Here is a 22717-nt window from a genome sequence, read left to right on the forward strand (position 1 = left end):
AATAATTTCTAAAATCGATTTCTACATGGATGAACTTGTATGATTTGACACCGAGAGCATTGAAAAGAGGCAAGTGTAGTTTACTTTTGGGAAAAGATTAAATATTTATGTTGTGGAAAGTGCTGTAGGTTTTTTTTCCAACAAGCACTAAGGACTCTTGCAATAGAAAAAAAAAAAAAAAGATTGTCTGGTCTGATAAAATACAACAGTAACTTTTAACATTTCAGTACGTGTTATTCCAGTGTCGACCAGCATGTGGCAGAGTGAAATACGGCATGGGGACTTGGGGGAGTTCAGATGTCTGACGCAGGTCAACATGTTTTGTATGCAGAAAAAAAAACCTGCCTATGATCAAAGGGGTTTAACACGTTTTAGCATACAAAGTATCCAATGAAAAGGATTACCTGTCAAATCCGTCAGGCTTGTGCAGACGTTTCCAATAATTCCCTCTGAACCTCAGATCTTCAGTTGGACGTGTTCATGTCCAAGAAAGCATTAAGGCGGCCACGTCTGTTTATTTTGAGTTTGTCGGCTTTAATCGGTGTGCGCTTGAATCCTATATTCTATCAGCTGAACATCTGTATCACATGTGGGGAACATAACATAACTGTTTCTAACTGTAACTGCCCTTCCTCGGCTGACTCTGATAAAAGGACACAGATAGTGAAGACTGATTGCGTGACAGTTAGGATTTCAGGTCTCCGGCTAAACCCACAGTCTGCTGACTGACAGTGCTGACTAGTTGGGTGTGAAGGATCTATTAGATGTATGAGCAGTGTGGCACCCTGAACAAACACAGGAGGAAAATATTCATTAGCAGAGAAGTGAAAGATGTTTGCTGCCGGAGGGCCTCTGACATGCATTCCAGTTGCATATCTAGGTTGGAAGCAGAGGCTGTAGTCAAAAGCAAAATGATGATAAAGCTGTACCCGACTCAAGGAATTCAACCTTCAGATAGTCTACATCTTGACTTTGTGATGTCTAAAGTGAATTATTTTGTGAAACAAGACCTTAATTTCTTATCTTCTCCTTCAGCCTGACTACTGCTTTCTAAAAGCCTAGGATTTGTGGCTTTCACTGTAGCTTTTAATGACTTGAATGAGGTGCAGATGACATCACTACAGACTCATCACCTTTAAATAGCCACAAGTCTTTGTGGTTTTACACGAGTCAAGATTACTTTTACTTAAGCTTCAGAAATGGTGCTCCAGAAATTCACACCACTTACGCCACACTGTGTGGTTATGAGTTCCTAGTTACTCTGAACTGGAATGTCAGCCTCTTTGCTTCACCATCAGCTTTGAGTTGAATGAAAATCTTCTGGCCTTTAGTTTGAAACCAAAACTTATTTTTCCATTTTGTTTAGTACAATTCATGCAGTCATCTGTGCTTAACAGCATCTTGTGTCTGTTCAGTACAAAAATACATTTTAAAGTAAATACACTCACTGGCCACTTCATTAGGTACACCTGTACTATTGCTCATTAGCGCAAATATCTATATAAATTGTATATAACATAACTCATATCCATTTTTGCATGTAGATGTGGTCAGTAAACCAGCTGAAGTTCATGCAGAGCATCAGGATGTAGAAGAAAGTTGATTTAAGTAACTTTTAAGTGGCATAGCTGAAATACTTAGATGGGCTGGTCTAAGTATTTCAGAAACTGCTGATATGTTGGGATTTTCCCCAGACAGCCATCTCTAGAGTTTACAGAGAAAACACCCCCCAAAAATAAATAAAACAATCCAGTGAGTGGCAGTTCTCTGGGTGAAAATGAGTTGTTGTCAGAGGTCAGAGGAGAATGGTCACACTGCTCTAAGTTGCAGTAACAAATCACTTGTTAGAACCACGGTGTGTAGAAGATGTTGTTTTCAGAGATGCTCAAGCTGGTGATGTAGCTGTGTGGGGTATATTTTCCTGGCATGCTCTGGGGTCTTTAGTGCAGAGCGACACACAGCCAAAGTGTTGTTGCCAACCATCTCCATCCCTTTATGACCACACTGTACCCACGGCTGCTTCCTGCAGGATAACACACCATGTCAGAATTCAAATCAAACCTCAAACTGGTTTCTTGACCATGACAGTGAGTTCACTGTACTCAAATGGCCTCTATTGTCATCAGCTCTCAATTCTTAAGAATGTGGTGGAATGGGATAATGACATTAGTCGAGAAATCTGTAGCTATGATGTGATGCTATCGGGTCAATATTGACCAAAATATCAGAGGAATGAGCACCTCTGTGAATCAGTGCCATGAATAAGGAGTTAAAACAACAATAAGGTGTGCCTAATGAAGTGACCAGTTGTAGTTTGAAAGCTCTAACAAGCTAAAAAGATAATTATATAAATGCAGAAATGATTGTCTCAATTTAGAAGCCATTAAGTGCATAAGTAGTGGAGCAAACATCACATTTATAGTTTGCATAATTGTGAGACAGAATAATTTATTGAAACAGATACACGGATTTGATCATAAAGCATAAAAGACCTATTAAAAAAAACAAAAAACACTCTACACAGCATTCATCAGAATATAAGAAATATAGATTTACTCTTTAAAACATCCACATAAACAAACCCCAGTTGGTCCCAGTAAGAAGAATGAAAAGGGTCTTAATAAAAAGTGGTCACTAAGTAAAGACACGAGGCTGTAGGTACATTCAGAACTACGATAGTGGACTCGCCTAAAAACAGTTATTTGTTCTGATGCTTATTACAAAACATACAAATTTTCTCATGTATGATAAAGATGACTTTAAAAAAAACAAACACAAGAAATATGTACACAATGCTCTTTCCTGTTTGCAACTTCCTAACATCAAAGGTTTTGTAAAACCAGACAGAAGTTACAGTTAGTATCTGACAAAACACGCACATGCTCATTATTTAGCTGTTCCAGTTTAGTCTCTGAGCAGTCGGGATGTTTGTGTGTCTGTGTTTGTAAGTATTATAGGGTAATGACAGTGCCGTCCTCCTCCACCCCTCCTCTGGGAAGTGCGAGACTGTTTCGTGGGTCAGTTTTCAGTGAGCTGAGGATTTTGTGCAGGCTGCCGTTGCTGTGGCGGAGGGCTGGGTTGCTGGTATGATGAAGCTGCGCGTGGGGTTGATGGCTGTGAAGGGACTGCTGGTGTGGGTTATGCTGAAGGTTAAGGTCTTTGTGGAACTGGTAGCTAAGACTGCTGTGTTGGTGGTGGTGGGACCCTCCATTTAGACTCTGCTGGGAGTGGAATGAAGCAGTGGAGACCACCGATAGTGGTCGTGTGGGAGGGCTCGGAGGGGCCGCCGAGCCTGAGGTGGTGGTCGGATTCTGGTGTTGTGTGCGGGACGCACTGGATGCCAGCGAAGCATTGGACCTCTGAGATGGCCTCTTGATGTTTTTCTCTATGACGACGTCATTATCCTCGTCACTCTCCAGGTCATCCTGATAACCATGCGCCCCAGAAGGTGGCATCCCCCCTATGTTTACATACATGTGACCGGTTGAGCCGTTGCTATCGGACGACTGGCCCGAGCTGCCGGAGATCCTGCTGCTGCGGACAACGTTGTTGCGCTGATTCACTGGTTTGACGGTAACAATCAGGTTGTGGCTGTTGGCGATCATCATATCTGTTACCTGATCCAAGGATTTCCCCGTCACTTCAATGCCGTTCACTTCCAGCACCTCATCATTAACCGCCAGCAGCCCGGTGCTCTCCGCCAAACCTCCAGGCACCAGCCGAGATATGAAGATGCCAGGTACTTTCTCCAGTCCGTGAGAAGTCACGCGCACGCTGACTCCATCTCGAATGTAAAAGCCCAAAGGTTTGTCTGAACCGTGGCGATACAGGCGGACACGGCGGTGAGATTCAGGCAAGATGTCCACATCAATGATTGAGGAAACGGGTCGGAAGTCCTGTGGCATGCCGATGCGGATGTGAGGACGCTTGCGGTTGACGTCGTTGCGCAGCGCGACCACAGGCTTCTTCTTACGTGTTATGGTGTTGGAGGCAAAGTTGGTATAGTCTATCTCTTCTGCAAAGAAAGAGACGAGACAGAGAAAGAAAAAGATTTAGTGACAAGAAAACCATTTCAAAATGTTTATCTTCCATGTGTTAAACCAAGGCCCCATAGAAAAATAACTATTTGCAAGTATGAATCATGGAAAACTAGTCAAAGAACAAAAATATAAATCTGGAACGGAACAAGATAAAAAGGACTATCAAAACCTCTGTTACAAACCTTTGTGCAAATGATGCACAGATGTAGCTGACCCGAACTGTCCTGGGAAACACCTGCTAATCATTTACACAACTTTTATTCCAGATTTGACACAATATTTTAATTAGAGGAAAGTTATAAACAACACCGGAGTGCTCAGAGGTTTACTCACAAGGTTTCTATGCAAAAGTGCAACTTGAACAGGTCAACTAGATTCAGATGCTGAGAAGCTGTGTGTGTGTGTGTGTGTGTGTGTGTGTGTGTGTGTGTGTGTGTGTGTGTGTGTGTGTGTAAACTGCTGAGTTTGCTGAGCATTCCAGTGCAGAAAGCTGTGACCCACCCCTCTGCTACCAGGCTGCAGCTACATGGATAACAGGGTTGCATTTCTGCATGCAGATACAAAGTCACATGAGGTACATGTACCATAACCCATACAACTCAGTATCAAATGTTAAAAAAACAAAAACAAAACCCCTCATTGTGCTCTTTATAGCTAATTAGAAAGTGAACCATCTTCCACGACCTCAGTTCACAAGTGACCTCAAAGGACAATGAGACAACACGATGTGGAAAGAATGAGCTGAGGGAAGATTTGTTTGCTAATCTCAGTTAATGCTCGATGTTTCCAACCACAGATTCAGAGCCATCGATGAAACAATGGAGGCCTTCATGGTGGACTTGATTAGTGCTCCCTAGCCTTTTTATAATCTGACAAACCCCACAGGAACAACATCATCCCCCCAACTCTGAAGCAATTCCAATCAACTGTTATTTAACTCCTAAATGTTTATAATGTTAATCATTTGTCATCATGTCAAACTGTCAGAGAGTTTATCAGATATGTTAAAGCTTTGAGCAGTTACAGTTTTAACTACACAAAGTCTCTAGGAATTACTTTTAGCCATTTCAGTCATTATTGAACTTTGATCAATTTTCATTTGTAATTTAATAACTGCTCTGAACATCATTTTAAATAGCAATTTTACCCAGTCATCCCTTACCTTTTGTTCTGTCTGCATTTATTAATTACTTTTAATTAACTTCTCAGGCCAAATTTGTTCAGGTTCACTCATCTTTTCAATTAAAATTGTGCTACAGAAAAAACACCTCCTCTGGTACTTTTTCCCTGGTTGGAAATCAGTGGCTTGGATCACCCTGTCAGTGAATGACTGACATTTAAAAAAAAAAAAAAAAAAAAAAAAAAAGTAATCACTGCTGAGCATTAAACAAACAACAGCAACAAACCTTTTTTTTTTTTTTTTTTTTTTAAAAAAAAGGGATGAATGTGTATTTACAGTTTCACATTGACTCACATATGATTACACATATGTTCACTGAGTTGTATTTCTGACAAAGATGCAAATAAGAGGAGGAGAGGAAAAAAAAATAGCTCTCTAATCTTCTCTTCTCAGGCAGGCAGGAAATCTGGACACAGTAAACCGTGATGTGACAGGAAGCGAAGGTCCCCAGACAGGAGAATCAGCTCCAGCACTTCCATTACTATGACTCATGTTTGCCCGACTGTTAGGGACACTTTAAGAAGAAAAAAAAAAAAATGAAATTGTGTGTTTGACTGTGCACTGATGGTTCAGCACACAGTATTTGTTGGGCCTTTATTCAAACACTGAAATAAATTTCAATTCTGAGCCAGCTCCAGCCTCAGGACCTTTGCCATACACCTCCATATGGAGTGCCGACTCATCATCATTGTATGTTCTCCCTCTACAACTTCTGTGTGCAGACTGATGACTAAGCAATATATTCAATTTTTTCCAAAATCCATCCTCTTGGCATGCATGTTGGCAACGAATCTGGGAAGTTTTCCAGGCGGGTTAAGTCATGTTTTGAATACACTTACCTACAGCCCAACCTTAACAACAAAATACCTGCCAGCTCTGTGGTGGCAGCTAAGTCGCGAACCTCGACTGTGTGCATGCATCAGTTTTGATTGGCTCTGTGGGGTCAGAGGGTGGGACAACTGCAATTTTTTGTTTTTAGAGAATTAATTTTTTTGGGAGAATTAACTTTAAAGTTAAACATCGGCAGGTTAACATAGCTCTACAATTTCTATTCAGAATACTTTGAGTGTCATATCTCTTTCTGATAATGTCTGTATGATGGACATGAAAAGTAGAGAAAAGAATATAATTGTTGTGAAACGCAACGTGTGCTCAGGGTCTTAATGCTGTCAGGTGAACAGAAGCAGCTCCCATGAAATCGGCAGTGCTGTCGACCGTAGAAATCATGGGGAAACACAATGAAAACAAGGCAAAAATAGAAATGATAAATGTGCAAACTATAAGACTGACATCTCCTGGCTCAGCATGAAATAATGTTGTCAAGTCCTCAAAGACTCAAGCCAAGCTGCTGTGCCAGAAGTGCCCGATAAGGAAGAATAAATTGCTTTGTAAAAATGCATTTTTTAGCAGAGACAGTCTGAATATAATCAAACTTGGTGCTTGGTATTCTAAAATGTATTGTGCATGTTGCAGCAGAAGCTGATTTGATTGAAACCAGACGAGGCATTCGCTGTAGCGCGGGAATTTCTACCACAAGTGAAAGTCTGTCTGATGGGAACCATGTTGGGTGGGATTGCAGCTAGAATGTCATTACAGGTTTTCAGAGCAACACCCTCCTTCCACACCCTCACCTCAGTCTGAAGCAATGCCACGCCACATCATCGCGGTATATGGGGCAACAGATGATTCCCCCCCCCAACTGAAAAGTCTGTAGTTTGTATGCAATGGCTCACAGCTGTTCTGCAAAACCCCAAAGAAGCATATATTTCTGTAATTTGCTTTAAGGGACTTGCATATTTACAACAGACTACAGTGGTGTGCTGATATACCCAAAGGGGAAGAGCTGAAGAGGAAAGACTAGTTAAGCTGTTTGGGGTTGTGTTTGCATTTAAGGGAAAAAAAAAAGAAAAAGAAAAAAAGGGTCACTGTATAAAATCTGCCCCAAATTATCTTCTTTATTTCCAATACTATGATTTCCCTCCATCTTATTTATAAAAACAAAACCAAGACAACAACGATGACAACAACAAAAACGACTTGTGACACAATCAAAATGTATGCAGACGGCTGTTTACCTCTCTAAAAAGAAAGCCTCAAACTCCATACACCTCAGCAGGCAAGTACCAAACACTAAGTAATACCACATAGTTTGATGAAAGAATGAGAGCCAAGAGAGCCACGACAAAAGGTATTAAATAACAACGACAAACAGCCAGAGGCAACGCTGTGAGTTGCAACACACTTCACGGGAAAGCCTGAAGTCATATTATATTTAGGAAAACAAAAAAAAAGTCCTTATAAAAACCTGTTTCTCAAGAAAATAATCAGTAGATAAACTGATGATGGATCATATCTAGCTAGTTAGGTGATATGTAGCCAATCAAATTGAGATGTTGAGTAGAAGAAGAAAACAACAGTGGCCACAAAACTTAGTTCATGTCTGTCTGCTGGACTGGGGTAATATATTAATCAAATTAAAAAGCACCTTTCCACTGCAAAAGCTCAACACCTAGTGTCTGCTGCCTGTTGAAAACCCCTCTACATAAGCACAGACATTGTATGCCTTCTTGGTAAACTCACATGTGTTTCTTTAGGGTTTAATAAAGCAGGAAAACTCTCTCTTACTTGAACGTTTGCATGAAAAAGAAGATGTTTCTAAACTAAATCTTATTAAAAAGGTCAACTACTTGGAAAAGAACCGAGTAAGGATGAACCATCAGTGTCATAGCCCTGCCAAGTGTGGGAGACGCAGACAAACCCAAAGTGAGCATGTTCCAGCTGATAACACGATGGTTAACATAACAACTCCTGACAAACCTAATCCCTGCAGCACGATGAAGCATGATGGGTAAGCTGATGTGAACCCGCTGATCAAAGAATGCCGGGTCAATGCTGAGTGTTTGCAGGTTCGCCCTAATAATTAAAAGCCCGTGAGAAGACTAAATGTTGATCACAGTATGGAATAGAAAATGAGTCAAATTTAGGAACACTTATATGCATGCACACTCGCTAGTAACAGCTGTTTGTACTGTTACTTTGCCCAGAAATACTAGAGAACTCAAGCCAAGCCAAACCAGAGGAGTGAGGTTGAATGCTGACAGATGGAAAAAAAACAAATGAAAACAAAAACAAAAATAACGTTTAACAGTTGAGGTGTGAAGTATCAGCAAAGGTAATACGGGAGCTCTGATTCCTTTGAGAGGAATTCAGTGTTGCAATGCTTAAATCAACATGTGAAAGGGAGTTTTATTTAGCAATACTGGCTCCAAATGCACCACGATGCCAGAACACCACCTTATGTGGCTCCGACTGCTTTGAGGTCAGAGGTGAAAAGGAGTCTACATTCTGCTCTCTGTTGATGTGTGTGCCTGCCACTCCAAGAATGTGGTGGTTAGTCGGCGATATCTCCGATCAGGTTGAACTCCTGCATTACGTCAAGACAAGACACAGCAAGTGCCTATTTTAAACCTGACTATCATTTTTTTTGGCTAATGAGCACCTTTGCTGACATATATATTTTTCTGTTTGTTTTACCCACAGTTTTTAATGAATCCTTGAAAGGCTGGTTAGCAAATGAGTTTCTGCCTGGTTCTCAGCTGCTATTAAATGCCCCATACTGTTCACACCTTACAAAGCCAAAGGGGGAAAAACTGGAAAAATAGCCTCTGATCCACTCAAGCCCACCTCTAGTTAACCAAAACTGTGAAAAGAAGGCGTTTTCAAGTCCTACTGCTTTTCCAGCCTTTCCCATAAAAAGCAGGAATCTAAAAAGTTTTACGACCCAGCCATTAGGACCTCACTGCACACTTGTTCCTGGCAGGTCTTCTGACATTCCCACTGACTCAAAACAACTTCAGAGGGGCAAAGTAGATGGAAATGAAACACAGCAAGAGTGCACTTCCATTTTGAGGCTGTGCTTTAAGCCCTCTCTGTCAGCTTTGGTAATTTCATGTTTGATACAACATGGCTAACACGCATGATTTAACGGAGGGAAATAAAATCGCAGGGAATTGGACCTGGGTGTGTTTGCTTGTATAAGCTACTCTGTCTAACATCATCAGTCCAGCACACTGTCACATACAAAGTGTTAGGGGTCACCTTCAAGATGTGTGAGCAGTATGTTAAAAGCTTTGCTTGCACCTGTGCAGGAAAAGAGTGCAACCACAGAGAAAAACAAAGTACCTGCTGGAACCAGAGCCTGAACTGATAAGGTCAGTTATTAGTGCGTCTTGTACCATCATGTGAGTGTACATAGGAGTTAAACACTGCTGCAAATACGGTGTAAGACACTAATCAAACAGTGTTAGTTCAGGTATGCCAAAGGGCAACCCCAGAAGATAAGCTAATGTCAATGCCAGATGATACCAGGCATTTGACTGGCTAATCTCACGTGCATGCTAGTCTTGATTGAGCTTCATTTCCTCACCATTTAAAAGCTGTTTTTTGGAAGAATTAAATGCAATCAGTGATATTAAGCTTTATGGTTTTATCACTGCAAAAAGAGTTGTCATAATGTGGGAGTGGGTCGAGGCATCTGCACACACAGCTGGTTAACAGCTTTAGCAGTGGTCTCCACAGTGGTGTGAGCCCAGATACAACCAAGACACAAACAGCCAAGCTGAGGAACTTCAAAAACAACCACGAGGCCAATCTAAACAAAAAGCACTAGTTTGCAGTTTTGGTACTTAAGTAAAGCACTCGTTTTCTCTTCGCCATCATATCCAACACCTCCCAGGCTACTGCTATTGGTAAATAAATAAATAAAAATTTTAAAAATGTCAACCTAAAAGGGTAATTAATAGTTGAACTTTGTGTTTCTGCAGTTATTGCAGGTATAAACGGACCACTTTCATATTTTCACAGCTATGCTTTCTTGTGAGGAGTTACGGGAGAAGATCACACCATTTCTGGTCGGCAGCATTTGGCTGCCTCTTATTTACTACACATGATTGCAATCTTTTCATCAGAGCTTCTGCAAGGACGCCAAAACGTCCAAAACGTAAAACTTTATCTCATAATTTCAGCATTATCTCATAATGCTGAAAAGTTCCGACTTCCCAGCTCATTTAAAAAAAAAAAAAGAAAAAAGTGTTGGATATGGAGAATTTTCACAGGACATGGCATTTTATCAGCTCACTGCAGCAGCAGCCTATAAGCATCAGTCTGCTGGTCTATCCGGCTACAGTACAGCTATGCATGTGACATTCCTGTGCCCCAACAACCCTTCCAGGCCCCACCAGGGTCTTCGTCCAAGCGTGACAAAGTGCTTAGTGACAGCAGAGACTAATCACTGGAGAGGGAGAGACGAGGCATATAGAGAGAACAGTGAATAGGGCTTGACCCTGCTGCCTTTTGCATTAGGTCACTGGATGCTGTGGCAGTGGGCTCCATTCCTGAGCCCCACAGACAGACACACACAGACATACAGCTGGGAGCTCCTCACTTTCACAACCACCAGGAACATGGCATGATGCAGGAAAGGATGAAACCTCACATGACAGAGCAGAGCCTCGCAGGACAAAACCAGACAGCTCAGTACAATGCAGGACAGTGAAGCCTATGCGTCCTACTGAAAACATTTCCCCACTTTACCCGCATTTACATTTTTTTTGTCCCGTTTGCATTAGAAAAGACGAGATTTAATGAAATGCAGAGCATTCTGTGTTGCTTTCTCCTTGTGCGTGGGATTGCAAATAGCTGGTTTTCATGACTATCCGTTGTGGTTTCACACAACGCTTCCAAATACAGCAGAATGAGCTGAGCAGCAAATTTCTACGTCTCTTTCCCATGTCAAAAAAAGGAAGAAAAAAAAAAAAAAAGGCAAGAAAAACTCAGAATGCAGCGTGCAGTATCTTTTAAATGAGAGGTTAGGTTTTCATCTTTGTCTCAGTATCAAATGGAGGAACCAAAACAATCCGTCTTCTTGGACGTGTCCGGGCCTCCCTTTTGGAGATGGCTGAGAAGTCCCTCTTTGTGTTTAGGAGCAGACTACTGCCAAGATTTTTCCAACTAACACTAACATGGAAAAGGAATCCAGACTGAATAAAGACATTTTTAAACATGCAAACATATTTCACATTCTTGCAGGGGTGGATGAGGCAGAGCCCGAGTGGAAATTTGGAGAAGCTCGATAAATGTGCGTGGTTATAACAGACAGCTGCACTGAGGGTTAGGGTAGGAGCTAACTGGAAGTTTCAGTGATTTTGTGAATGCACAGACCATATTAAGGTTTACCGTATTTCCATGACATTCAGTGTTTCCAACAGAATGTGATTATATTTACGGCAGTAAAGGGGAGGGGATCTATAAGTGGACTCACACTGTAACATTTGTATATTAGAGCAATAAGCAGCTAAATCAGAGTTATCACTGAGCCTTGAGGTTCGACCAGCTCCACCGTCTCGGATGGCAGTTAGCAACAGTGGTACTACATTCTCCCACATGAACCAGTTCTTCACCTGCTGCAGATTCTGGTTTAATGACACCTTCAGATGTCCACAGCAGAATGAAGACTACAGTCACCAAATGCAATCCAAGACAGTGGCATCAAAGTCGGTCATGGCAAGTGGTAAAGAAACATGAGACAGGAAGGCCAAAAAAGGTAGCTGGTTGTCAGCTAGGGAAACTTTCAAAATAAGAGTGTGGAGATAGAAAACAAATGGCATTGTTGCAACTGATAAAAGGCGGGGGAAAGAAGCTAGAGCATGAATGGGTGTCTTTATGTTGTCCCTGTGACAGAAGTGACGTGTCCAAGGTGTCTCTTGCCCTATGACATCTGGGAAAAGCTCCAGCCCCACTGTGACTAGGGATGGGTACCGGTTCTGACATAAACAGTAGTAACCAGACCGAAAAGCAGCGCACATTTCAGTGCTTTATTTCGGTGCTTTTTTTTTTTCTTCTTGAGCTGTCATACAGTTTGGATTGTAGCCAATCATTTTACCTTTCCAAGGATAGTAGGCGGGCCCAGGTACGTACGTTCTTTTAGAGCAGAGCTACAGATTAAAAACGCACACGGCGAAGCGGTCAAAAGTCTGGCTGTACTTCACAGAAAAAGATGCAAACTCAGCAGCCTGCAACAAGTGCTTTAAGGTGATACTGTGCAAAGGAGGTAACACCTCGAATCTGATGAAACACCTGGCGACACATAGCGTTTTTTTCAAAAGCCGAGAAATGCACCGTATTTGATAGCTTGCTGCAAGACCTCACACCGAGCACATCTACTGCGGGTGTGTTATCGGATCCGGAGTTAGCAACATCCCCCCCCAAAGAACCCGAAGAGTAGAGTCCTGGCCCCTAGCCCTGCCAGTGTAGCAGAAATGATGACGGATGATGATGATGATGATGATGGCAGCAGCAGCCATTCTTCTCTGAGTGAGTAGCTTAATGTTGTTCGTGTGTAATTTACGTTGAGTAGGCTAACCACATTATTAAATTAATGCACATAAGGAGGTGAAATAGCAAACACCATCGTAGTTACATGCGGCTGTCTTCTTGTTTGATAGAGTGATACCATATATGCCCTATAGCTGCAAAAAAAAAAAAAAAAAGAACAACAGCAGCTAAACATGAGAGGTTGTAGGACAAAGTTTGTGTTTTCCATTGTTTAAGCACTGGTTCCAACCAAAGGAGGTATGTTGTATCAACAGAAAAGGCTAACTTTGTTATCATTTTGCAGAAAAAAAAAGACTTCTAAAAATAAAAACGTAAGAGGTTTTTGGACAAAGTGTTCTCCATTCTTTAAGCACCGGCACCATTTCAAACGTACCGGTTTGGCACTTGTATTGCATAAAACCTAAACGATATCCATCCCCAACTGTGACCCCAAAATGGATCAGCAGAAGAAAATGGATTACAGGATCGGTGGAATTTAATACATCAAAGCTAACTGCAGTTGCAACTAGTCACTTAATTATTAGTTAAACTGTTTAACATTGTAAAATCTCACTGTGCTTTTTATGCACATACAGGCAATTCGACAGTGAAGCATTTCTTAATTTTTGCAGTCCTACTTTCACTCAAACAAGTTCATCCACAAGTGACAGAGAGGATACGGATATATCCAAACATAAATACACTTCAATGTGAACTCCTTCAACCTGCTAATTCCACAAAGATGGTAGCAAACCACAGCTTAGAGCCACGACTGTCATGGAGATTGCTTAACACTTCAAAGACCTACAATCCTTTGTTTAGTCTGCATTCATATTCTCTGCATGCTTCAGGTAGATAATAAAAAAAATAAAAATTATGGGATAACATAAAAACAAGGGACAGTCAGTTTAGAAATATAAACCGTTAGCTTCAGGGAAACAGCAGTCTTAGCTTGTGCCAAATACAGATTTTGGGTGCACACTCTGCACGCACCGCGTTCACACCGGCTTCACTCATTCAGCTAACAGTTTCTGCAGCACACAGAGGCCGGGCTGCACATCTGGGACAAGTTAAATGGAGCTGCTTTGTCTGCTCCACTCTGGCTTGGCTCGTCTGCGTGGTGGGGTGTGGAGAGAGTCACAGGTTTGAGATTCGCTGCAGGTATCGCCCACCCCCATCACGCCCCCTCTGACCTCACAAACCACCAGAAACTTTACGTATGTGGGTGTCGGGCCAAGTCAGAAGGGAAGATGCAAGTTAAGGGAAAATAGGAGTGCATTTAATGGAAAAGGGAGTGTGTGCACGCGTACTTTAAGAGATTAATCTGTGTTTATGTGTAGGAGGGGGGGTGGTGGCTGACAAGGCACAGAGGAGGGGAGAGTGAAACATCAAAGAGGGAGGAGTGTGGCGAAGTAGACAGGTCCTGCATTCCTTCAACTTTTCAAAAAGGAACAATGTACACTCCATCAAGTGTTCCCACTTACAAAATGCCTTCGGGGGTGGGTGGTGGGGTGGGGGTGGGATTCATCAAGTTTCCTTCCCTTCATCTTTCTCTTGAACATAACCAACTACTGCTTCTGCTTTTAATCCTGCTGCCTCTCTGCTGACCATATGCATGCTTCCAACCCCAAAAAACACATGCTGTTGATTTAAGCTCCCAAAAGCCTCCGCTGCCATATGGCCGCAGGTAAACGCTCTACTTTCACTGCTTACTGACCACATGAAGATATAAACACCCTTATACATCACCAAAGTTCATGTACATCTTACACTCTTTACATCACAGAGATGCACTGAGACAAAATCCAGGTACAGACTGCTTTTATTTAAAAAGACAACGAGACGACACTCAGCGCCGGCGCATGATCGCTCGCACGTCTCATAACCATACAACAAGTAATATATTTTACAGGCATTCTGGCAAAGAACGGATGCGGGGAAATAGATTCTGGCAGCGTCCGGGTCACAGCAGCAGACCTGGACTTGAGTACATGCCATCTGTCTGGACTTCTGTTAGTATGAGACATGCGAGTGATTAAGTGGGTGTGTTTGGAAGGACGGGAAAGACTTAAGAGGAATGCCTCCAAAAGCTTTCAAATATGAGGAAACAGAAGATATTGTTTCTTAATAGAGCCATCTTTGTGCGTCTCTTCAAGACAATACAAAAAGACATTCTTAAGGAATACTCGGAAGACATAGGGCGAAGAAAATAGCTGCAGTCTAACCTTTTGATTCCACTCCCACCCTCGAACACGAGCTTATCGGCCTCTTCAACCATCAAATAATATTTAATGAGCCCCAGGCTGAAAAGATTGGGACTCTGGATTAGCTTCACATTGTTTAATGGAGAGAACAATGTTTACGAGTCCTGTGCGCATATTATTCACGTGCGCTCATTTCAGGAGTGAGAAAAAGGGAACACGGTCCATTTGCAGCAGCTTGTTGAGATGGTTTTATGCTTTATGCTGAAAGCATTGATCATGAAGTTTAATAGGAGCAAACAAGTCGAATGAATTGCCAGAGGGGGGAAAAAAAAAAAAAAAAAAAAAAAAAAAAAAAAGGTTTTAGATTTTATTATAAGAATAATAAAAACTAAAAACGCGTAAACGGAAAACAGTGGCTGCTGTTCAGTTGGATGCATCATTCTCTATACTGAACAAACACGGGAACATTACACTGTGCCCTTCAACCATGTATCAGTACTACTGATCAGAGATCATCCCCGGTCCAAAATGGTAGGCCTGATCTAAAGATGGAATTGGAATCCAAATAAGTAAATCCATGATAGCAGAAATGTAGCACTTGGTAGCAGTAGTACTGACATAAGCAGATATTGATGATGGCAGAATGTTTATTCAAATGTTAACATTAGTATGGCTTCAAGTAGCCTACCAATCACCCCACAAGCTATAATGCTAGTTGCATTATATTAGCTCAAGCATTTATTCTTGTTTACCAGCTGCAAACATTTTAGCCTATGGAAAAAAAAAAAAATGTGGCTTTTCCAGCAATTTCAAACAAAATCATATTATTTTGGAATAACATGAGGATGAAAACAGTTTGGATGGTGATAGAATGAATGATCTGGATGGTGGTCTTTTATGTGGTTTGCAAAAACTGGAGGTATTTACTCCCTTGGTCTGAAAAGTATGATGGCACCTTTTGTAATTGAGGACGTTGAATTAATCGTCATTGTGATTAGAGGTCATACTGCCCTACGCCGCACTAGTTGCTTGTAGTTTTTCCCTGTGCTTTTTCCATGAACAGAGGCTGCTTAGCGCTTTGTGCATGGCTTCTTTAGCCACAGCAGTGACAGCACAGATTAGAAGTTTCACTATTTTTTTTACCCATTACACTCACTGCTGCCATCTTGGATGTTAATTCTGAGTTGGTAAGACTGCTCAGATTCTCCGAGTTGGAAATCTGAGTTGAAGGAGCATTTCAGTTTCAAAATCTGACTTAATCTCCAACGTACCAGTACACTGGCTAATGTACCAAAACAGAACAAGTACTACTGCGCTGTCAGAATTTTGGCATCAAGTATCAACACACATAGACTTCCTGTCCCTTTAACTGTATTCTTATTTCCCCTCAACTTGCACCGCTGCTTGCGACTTAGCACGATACCAACATGGTTTGTTTAATTGTATCCAAATAATCAACCTATAAGCAAAATAATAAACATAAATTCCAAGCTATAACCCTTTCAGTTTAACAGAACTCTTTTACAGAGGCTACTTCATGATACAATCTGTGTGATCTCAAACACCACGAATGAACTCTTGAAGACCTCTTCTGCCGTTTTCATGACCTTCTGCTTCATCCTTCCCAACCTTTTAAACCTAATCTTTTATCAGCTGCAGGTGACAGACGACAGGCAGACTAGGAGGATTATGGTCTCTCTGGAGCTCACATGCAGATACACAAACATTCTGCAGACAGGCCAGGACACACCGGAGGTTGTGACAATCAAGGCGGGCAGGTAAGGAAGTAAGTGCACAAACAGGCATGTGAAAAATTTAGAACAGCTCTTGTGTAAACAGCTGAGGACAAGTCGTCGTATTGCCTGCGCACCAGTTTTGTTTCTGTAAACGGACGGCTCAGGGGAAACACACAAAGAGAAACCGAGGAAGGGCGATTCTGCCTCTCTTCAAATAAGACTTCGTGCTGAGAGGGTCTTACATCAACTCACAGGAAAAGGGAGCCTTTGTTTTGAAGTTGCCTCTGGAGACGTTCATCTCCCGTACTTCATGGTAGAAAAAAAAAAAATAATTTTTTTAAAAAAGGAAAGACAGAAAGAAGGCCAAAGAAAATATTGCGTTGGACAGCAAATGAGATCTTTTCATTCTTATCCAAGCAGACGAGTATGCAGCAATCACGTCCTGTCAACTGTGCTTATTTTGTCTAAAATTAAGCGATAGCTGAAGCAGAACTTTGACTACTTGTCCACATTCGATGTAGCCGGACGGCTTCAGTCTTAAGCCTCAGCGTGAGATTTGCACTGCTACGTACTCAACCATTCCCTTAATGTGAGCAAACACATTGAGCTCTAGTGAGTCATGAAAAAGGGGTCAGTCAGCCTCCAAGTGAGTGCCCCACCACCACCACAATTGCTATGGAGTGCGATTGGGAAAATGCTCTGCAAGCTTGGACAGGCCCCCTTCTTCCATCTTCTTGAAAGATAGCACCTGAAACATCAACTCTTACACAACCACACAGCATAACAGAAAACTTCCTGTGCACAGTGACACATATCCTTGGTTTTTCCTGCCCCTGCTTTGCTCCACTGATTTCATTTGCAGTTTACTTCATCTCGCAGCTAGCTACAGCTAAAACAGTCAGTACTCTCCTCTGCTCTCTTCCCTCTCTCTCACACACCATGTCAAAACTGTCTGTGGGAGTATTTCCACATGAGCTGTCAGTAACCATTGTTTCAGGGAGTCTCTAGGACACAACTCGTACCAGGACAAGAGTCAGGGCTCATTCCTCCCCTCCTCCATTCTTTTCCTTCCTCTCCCGTCCTGAACTGCTGAGTTGGCCTGATTCAACCACCGACTCGTGGCCCACATGTTTAGAGAACGGGGGATGGTGGTTGGGAGAAGTGGGCAGCGTCTTCTCACGGTGTGTGTTTTTGTTCTGCTCATAAGATCAAATGAAGAGGAGGGCTTTTTCCTAAAACCTTTGTGGGAATTTATTGGTGTTTGGGTGCTGACTGCATCCCCAAATGGGCTCAAAAAGTAAACCACGTTTATGAGACTTCAAGTTTGTCCTTTGCAAGATTATATTAAAAGATGCACAAGTGCCATTTGAGAACCTCTCACATCCTGTGTGACAAATACACAGCTGCTAAAAAAAAAAGTGTTGCATCCACTATAACTTAAATATTGCTAAAGCTCCCTCTGTTAAATCATGGACAGGCCTTAGCTAAGACACCTTGATTAGAGGTTAATTGGGGTTTACTTTGATGCACGTTGCAGGGGCCACTGTCAGGCTCTGGTGATTTGTGATGGCCAATCATAAAAGGCTTCAAGCACAATTGTAGCCAATCAAATTGTGACTTTGAATGTTATGGCTGAATAACAGCCAGAGTCGCAGGGGCATGACAGCTTGTCTCATTGTTATAGCCTCATGACCTATATAAGACAATGTACTGTATTTTAACTACCTAAAAATCGCACACACGCTCACATACCCCTTTAACAACCAGATGTGAGTAAAATATAAGTAATATATGATATAAGATAGAAATAAATTATACAAAAAAAAATATCAATTATAGAATCTGTTGGGGCTAAACAACAAACAAGAGTGTTTTCCCTCACCAGGGACAACAAAAAAGGTTCAAACTCAGAAATCCAGCCCCCCCTTTTCCACTTAAAACAAACAACGAAATGGCCTCTTAATTCATCAGTGTGGCGTGGCCACATGGGAATACAAGAAAAGTACACAACCCTAAAGAAACACTGCACTCCCTCTCAGCGGAACCAGCTCCAACCACTGTAAGCGTAGAGAGGAAAAACAAAACTACACAACACATGAAATGTGCTGTGACACAAAAATGACTACAGGCGTGATCTTTACAGTGTGCATAAGACACACTGGTGACTGTGTGCATGTTAAGTGTGTGCATGCTCTGTTAGCTTCACATTTACTGACACCACTGTTAGTGAGGTTCAATAACCAAACACCAGAAACTTACAAAAATAATAAACAGGGACCCCTCAGTCCTCCCATATGTTTGGTGGATTTAGCGCTGTATGATTTTGGCCTCGGGGACCTCACCAGGGTCATCAAATTAGGAAAATAAAGTTACTTTGCTCCACAGTTGGATCTGAAAGACGAGTCTACATGTTTAGTGCATCTGCAAGATAACACCTCGCTATAAAATTTATAGCGAGGTGTTAAGTGCAGTCTACTTGTTTATCACATTCATGTTAGCCATGCTACTACTGGTCACCACAGAACCGTTTCTGTAGCCAGGACACAGCTAACTTGGAGTTAGCTGAGCGACTCTGCCCGTGGGGAGTGTGTTTCTGTGGCTGAGCTCTCGAGAAGCATAGTCAGTCCCTCCCTTTGTAATTATGGACTCCCAAAATAACTCTTTGCAGAGGCTAAACTAGGTTGATGTTGTGCTAGCTAGCAAACACTTCTTATAGCTCAAGATGTCACGAAGCCTTGAAATGCGCAGTAGCTTTAACTTTAATGTTCAAATTTGAAATGAATCCAAAAGCTTTTCACCAGGTGCAGAAAACAGAACAAATATAAACTACACTGAAGCCACGTCCAGGGTTTTGAGCTGATAATTGCACCGCAGACTGCCGCATACACTTCGAGCCATCTTGCACGCTTTGATGATGGGATTTCCTCAAAAAGGACAAATCCTTTGCTCAAGCTTGCAGCTGTGTTCATAACATTCACATGTGTGAATGAGTGTGCGTTTTCCACTGCTGCACACATACACAGCAGCACTCTCAGAGCATGCCTGGCCTTGTCCTTCAGTAGAGCTGTAATTAAGGAGGAACTGCAGCGAGCTGTCTCTGCACCAAACCAGCGACTCCTCCCTTGAAAACCCACTAACACCCACCCAGCGGCCATATTCCCCGCTCTCTCTAACCCCAACTCTTCACCCTCTTCCCTCACGGTTCGGTCCAAACTTTGCCTGGGAATTTTCCACTGCATTCTTGTACTTGACCACTCTCGGTCTGTCTCTGTCCTGGCTGAAGGAACTCATCATCATCATCATCATCATCATCATCATCATCCATCATTTAGGTCTGATCCATTGCTGGAGATAAGGCTGACGGATGTAACTGTTATAGAGGGACTAGTTTGACATTTTGGAGACTACAGATGTTTGCCATCCTGCTCAGAGATCAAACTCAAACCCACATATACTATCTGTCTGTATGGCACACCTGAACCTCCCTTCAACCAGGTGTAGCCGTCAGGAATGGAGGGGAAAAAAGGAAACAAACGAGTACGTGCATGCGTAGGGAAACACAAGTTAAAGCTACTTTGCCAACTGTGACAGACATGTTGACAACTGTAAACCGGTCATGAATGTTTCCCAAACACACACTTCCTTTGCTCCTAATTTGTTGGTATTAAATGTGAAATTTGCCATCACTCACCTCTGTCCGCTTCGTCAACGCCAAACACATCATTAGGTTGGGTACTGAAAGCAGCACGTTTAGGGTACCGACTGAATTACGTTGGCATTTCTGAATACAGAGTCCCACAAAAATCAATCTGTGCTAAATTTAGGTATCAGAGCCAAACAATGCATAGTCACTTCTGTAAGGTGTTGAATGAAAACAAATGCACAGGGCAACTGGCAGCAGCGGGGAGCAGAAAATAAAATAAAATGTAGTACTTTTACTCATTTGAGTGTAGTATCATAGTGTATTTTTCCATATGCTCCCCTCCCCCCCCCAAAATACTATCTGTTCGGTTGGCATGAGTCACAATTGCCTGAAAGAATTTGTATAAGAGTCAGGCTGAAAGCACAAAAACAAAGCTGTTGAAATGATTCTTAAAACAGCTCCCAAACAAACACAAACGGAGAACAGAAACCCACATACAGTTGGGATATTCAAAGTCACACATGTGACAGGATCTCATTCCACTTCCCGGCCATAAACCAGGGGAAAGGACAAGCTCGTTTATGCTCTTTGAAGGTTCATGCTGCTGGTAGTGACTTGGGAAGTTGTTTGTTTGTCTCCGAAGGACCGGCTATGTTCATGACATTCATCACATTTCCAGAGCCCGGCTCTCTAGAGCTTTAAGTGCATGCAGGATGAATTCAATTTCAGAGGCCCTGAGTTTTTCTTAAAAAACAAAAAAAACTGAGTAGACATAACAGACACTCTGTTGAGGTGTGATGGGATTTTTAAATTGAGACCAGCTGTGTATGGAGTTCATTTTCACCCATATGAAGAACTGCAAATCAGCTGTGTCCTCGAGGAAATGTGCCTGTCAGAGAGAGTAAAACATCTGATCGATTTTCCTTTTCAGACAAGTTGACAAAAAGAGCAATGCTGACTCCAGACTTTTCAAAGGCAAAATAAAAAAATCAATTAAAATGCCCGTCGTAAGTGGCAAGCAGATGTTCGGGATGGGTGCCCTGACACAGACGCTCTCCCACAATGTCTGGAAACTTCATCGCGGGAGAGCGGAGGTGCAGTTCAAAGTGAGGTCGTAAACCAAAATGAAAACAGAGACTTAGCAAACACAAACACGAATACAGCTTTGACAAATGCAACAACCCTTGAACGTTTCATTAAAAAAAACCAGGACTTTCCCTCCCAGGTCTTGAGAACACAGCGAAGCGCTGCGTGGTGACTGTCGATCACGTAGGAAAGTATGCATTCGACAATAAGAAGTGCTTTTGTTACGGGTCAAGCGCAAGCCCGGCCTCTGGTGCAGTCATCATAAAATGATGCACTTCCTGACTGGCTGCATGGTTAACATTGTTGTGCTGTCGCTTTAGTGCATTCTCACATGCACATCCATCTCTTTTTTCCTGCCAGCTGAGACGATTTACAGCGTCATGCAAGCTGGTTTGCCGTGGCTCTGTTGTCCACCCATCAGTAATGGCTATTGCCGCTCTGTCCTGATCCTGGCAGGAAGCGGGGATCTTAATCACACTTTAACTATAGCTAGCATTGTCTGAAGACACAGAAAAAGGCCACACACAGGTTTTCTTGTGACGCCCACACATACACAAGAACTACACACGGTTTTATGGCACAGACGCCCCCCCCCCCCAGTAGAGGCAAGGCTTCATATTTCTGACAGTGACTGATCCATGAAACCTTTTCCCATACTGCTGCCCTCTGAATGTCACACAGATGTGACATCAAAGTATCTGTTTAAAGCTTTCAAAAAGCACTAATAAAAAGTCTTTTTGTCCAGTACCGTTGTTAAAATTAAAGCTAAAAAGCTTTTAATCTTTTTCACATTTTCCTAAAAATTGCTAATTTCTGTTGGTTCAGATTGGAAGAAGAGGACAAGAGCCAGACCACAGGATAGAGGTGGACTCGACCTGCCCGGCTGTCTCTCCTTCCTTCCCCCTTTCCTGCATGTTTGTGTCTTACTGTCAGGGCGACTCCCCACTGTCTGCTGTGGTTTTCTCCCCTCTTTGCCCTTGACGACTGAGTCATGTTTAAGCGCCAACATGAAAAGAATGAGGACTGGCTGGAGCTACCTTAAGTAAAATACTTGAACACATACCAAGATGATCAGATACTATAGTTTTGCTGCCATACATGCAGAAACTGCACTTTTACATCTGTTCTGAGGACAAGAGCAAGCAAAAGAGAGGAGAATTGTAACAAAGAACAAGACAAGGGAAGAAAGAAAAAACAGATTAAATGACAACCACTCTTTCCTCTTTAGAGCCATATGCAGTGTGTCGGGTTGTTATTTCACAGCAGCCCCTTTCACTGAACCTTCATCGCAGAGCCAGGGGCTGCTCTGTGGTGCCAAACACAAAGGGACGAGGTACTTAAGGTTCCAGCACAATAGACGATACTGAAAGTCATTCTTAATGACACCACAAATGGAGTCACAAAAGCACACTAAAGGCCGAGCAATGAGGCAGTGCCTTTGCATGACCAAAATAGAT

General features: G+C 42.3%; 1 protein-coding gene across 1 annotated transcript in view; it reads right to left on the bottom strand.

The window, feature by feature from the left end:
* Positions 1-2431: 2431 nt before the first annotated feature.
* The window catches only part of pard6gb (par-6 family cell polarity regulator gamma b), a 34601-nt gene continuing 14315 nt past the window's right edge, over positions 2432-22717 (bottom strand). The window contains exon 3 of the mRNA XM_026156102.1: positions 2432-4015. Coding sequence (XP_026011887.1) covers positions 2952-4015 — 1064 coding nt within the window. The 3' untranslated portion in view covers positions 2432-2951. The remainder of the gene's footprint in view (positions 4016-22717) is intronic.

Source organism: Astatotilapia calliptera, chromosome 22 (genome assembly GCF_900246225.1).
Source record: "Astatotilapia calliptera chromosome 22, fAstCal1.2, whole genome shotgun sequence".
Lineage (NCBI taxonomy): Eukaryota > Metazoa > Chordata > Actinopteri > Cichliformes > Cichlidae > Astatotilapia > Astatotilapia calliptera.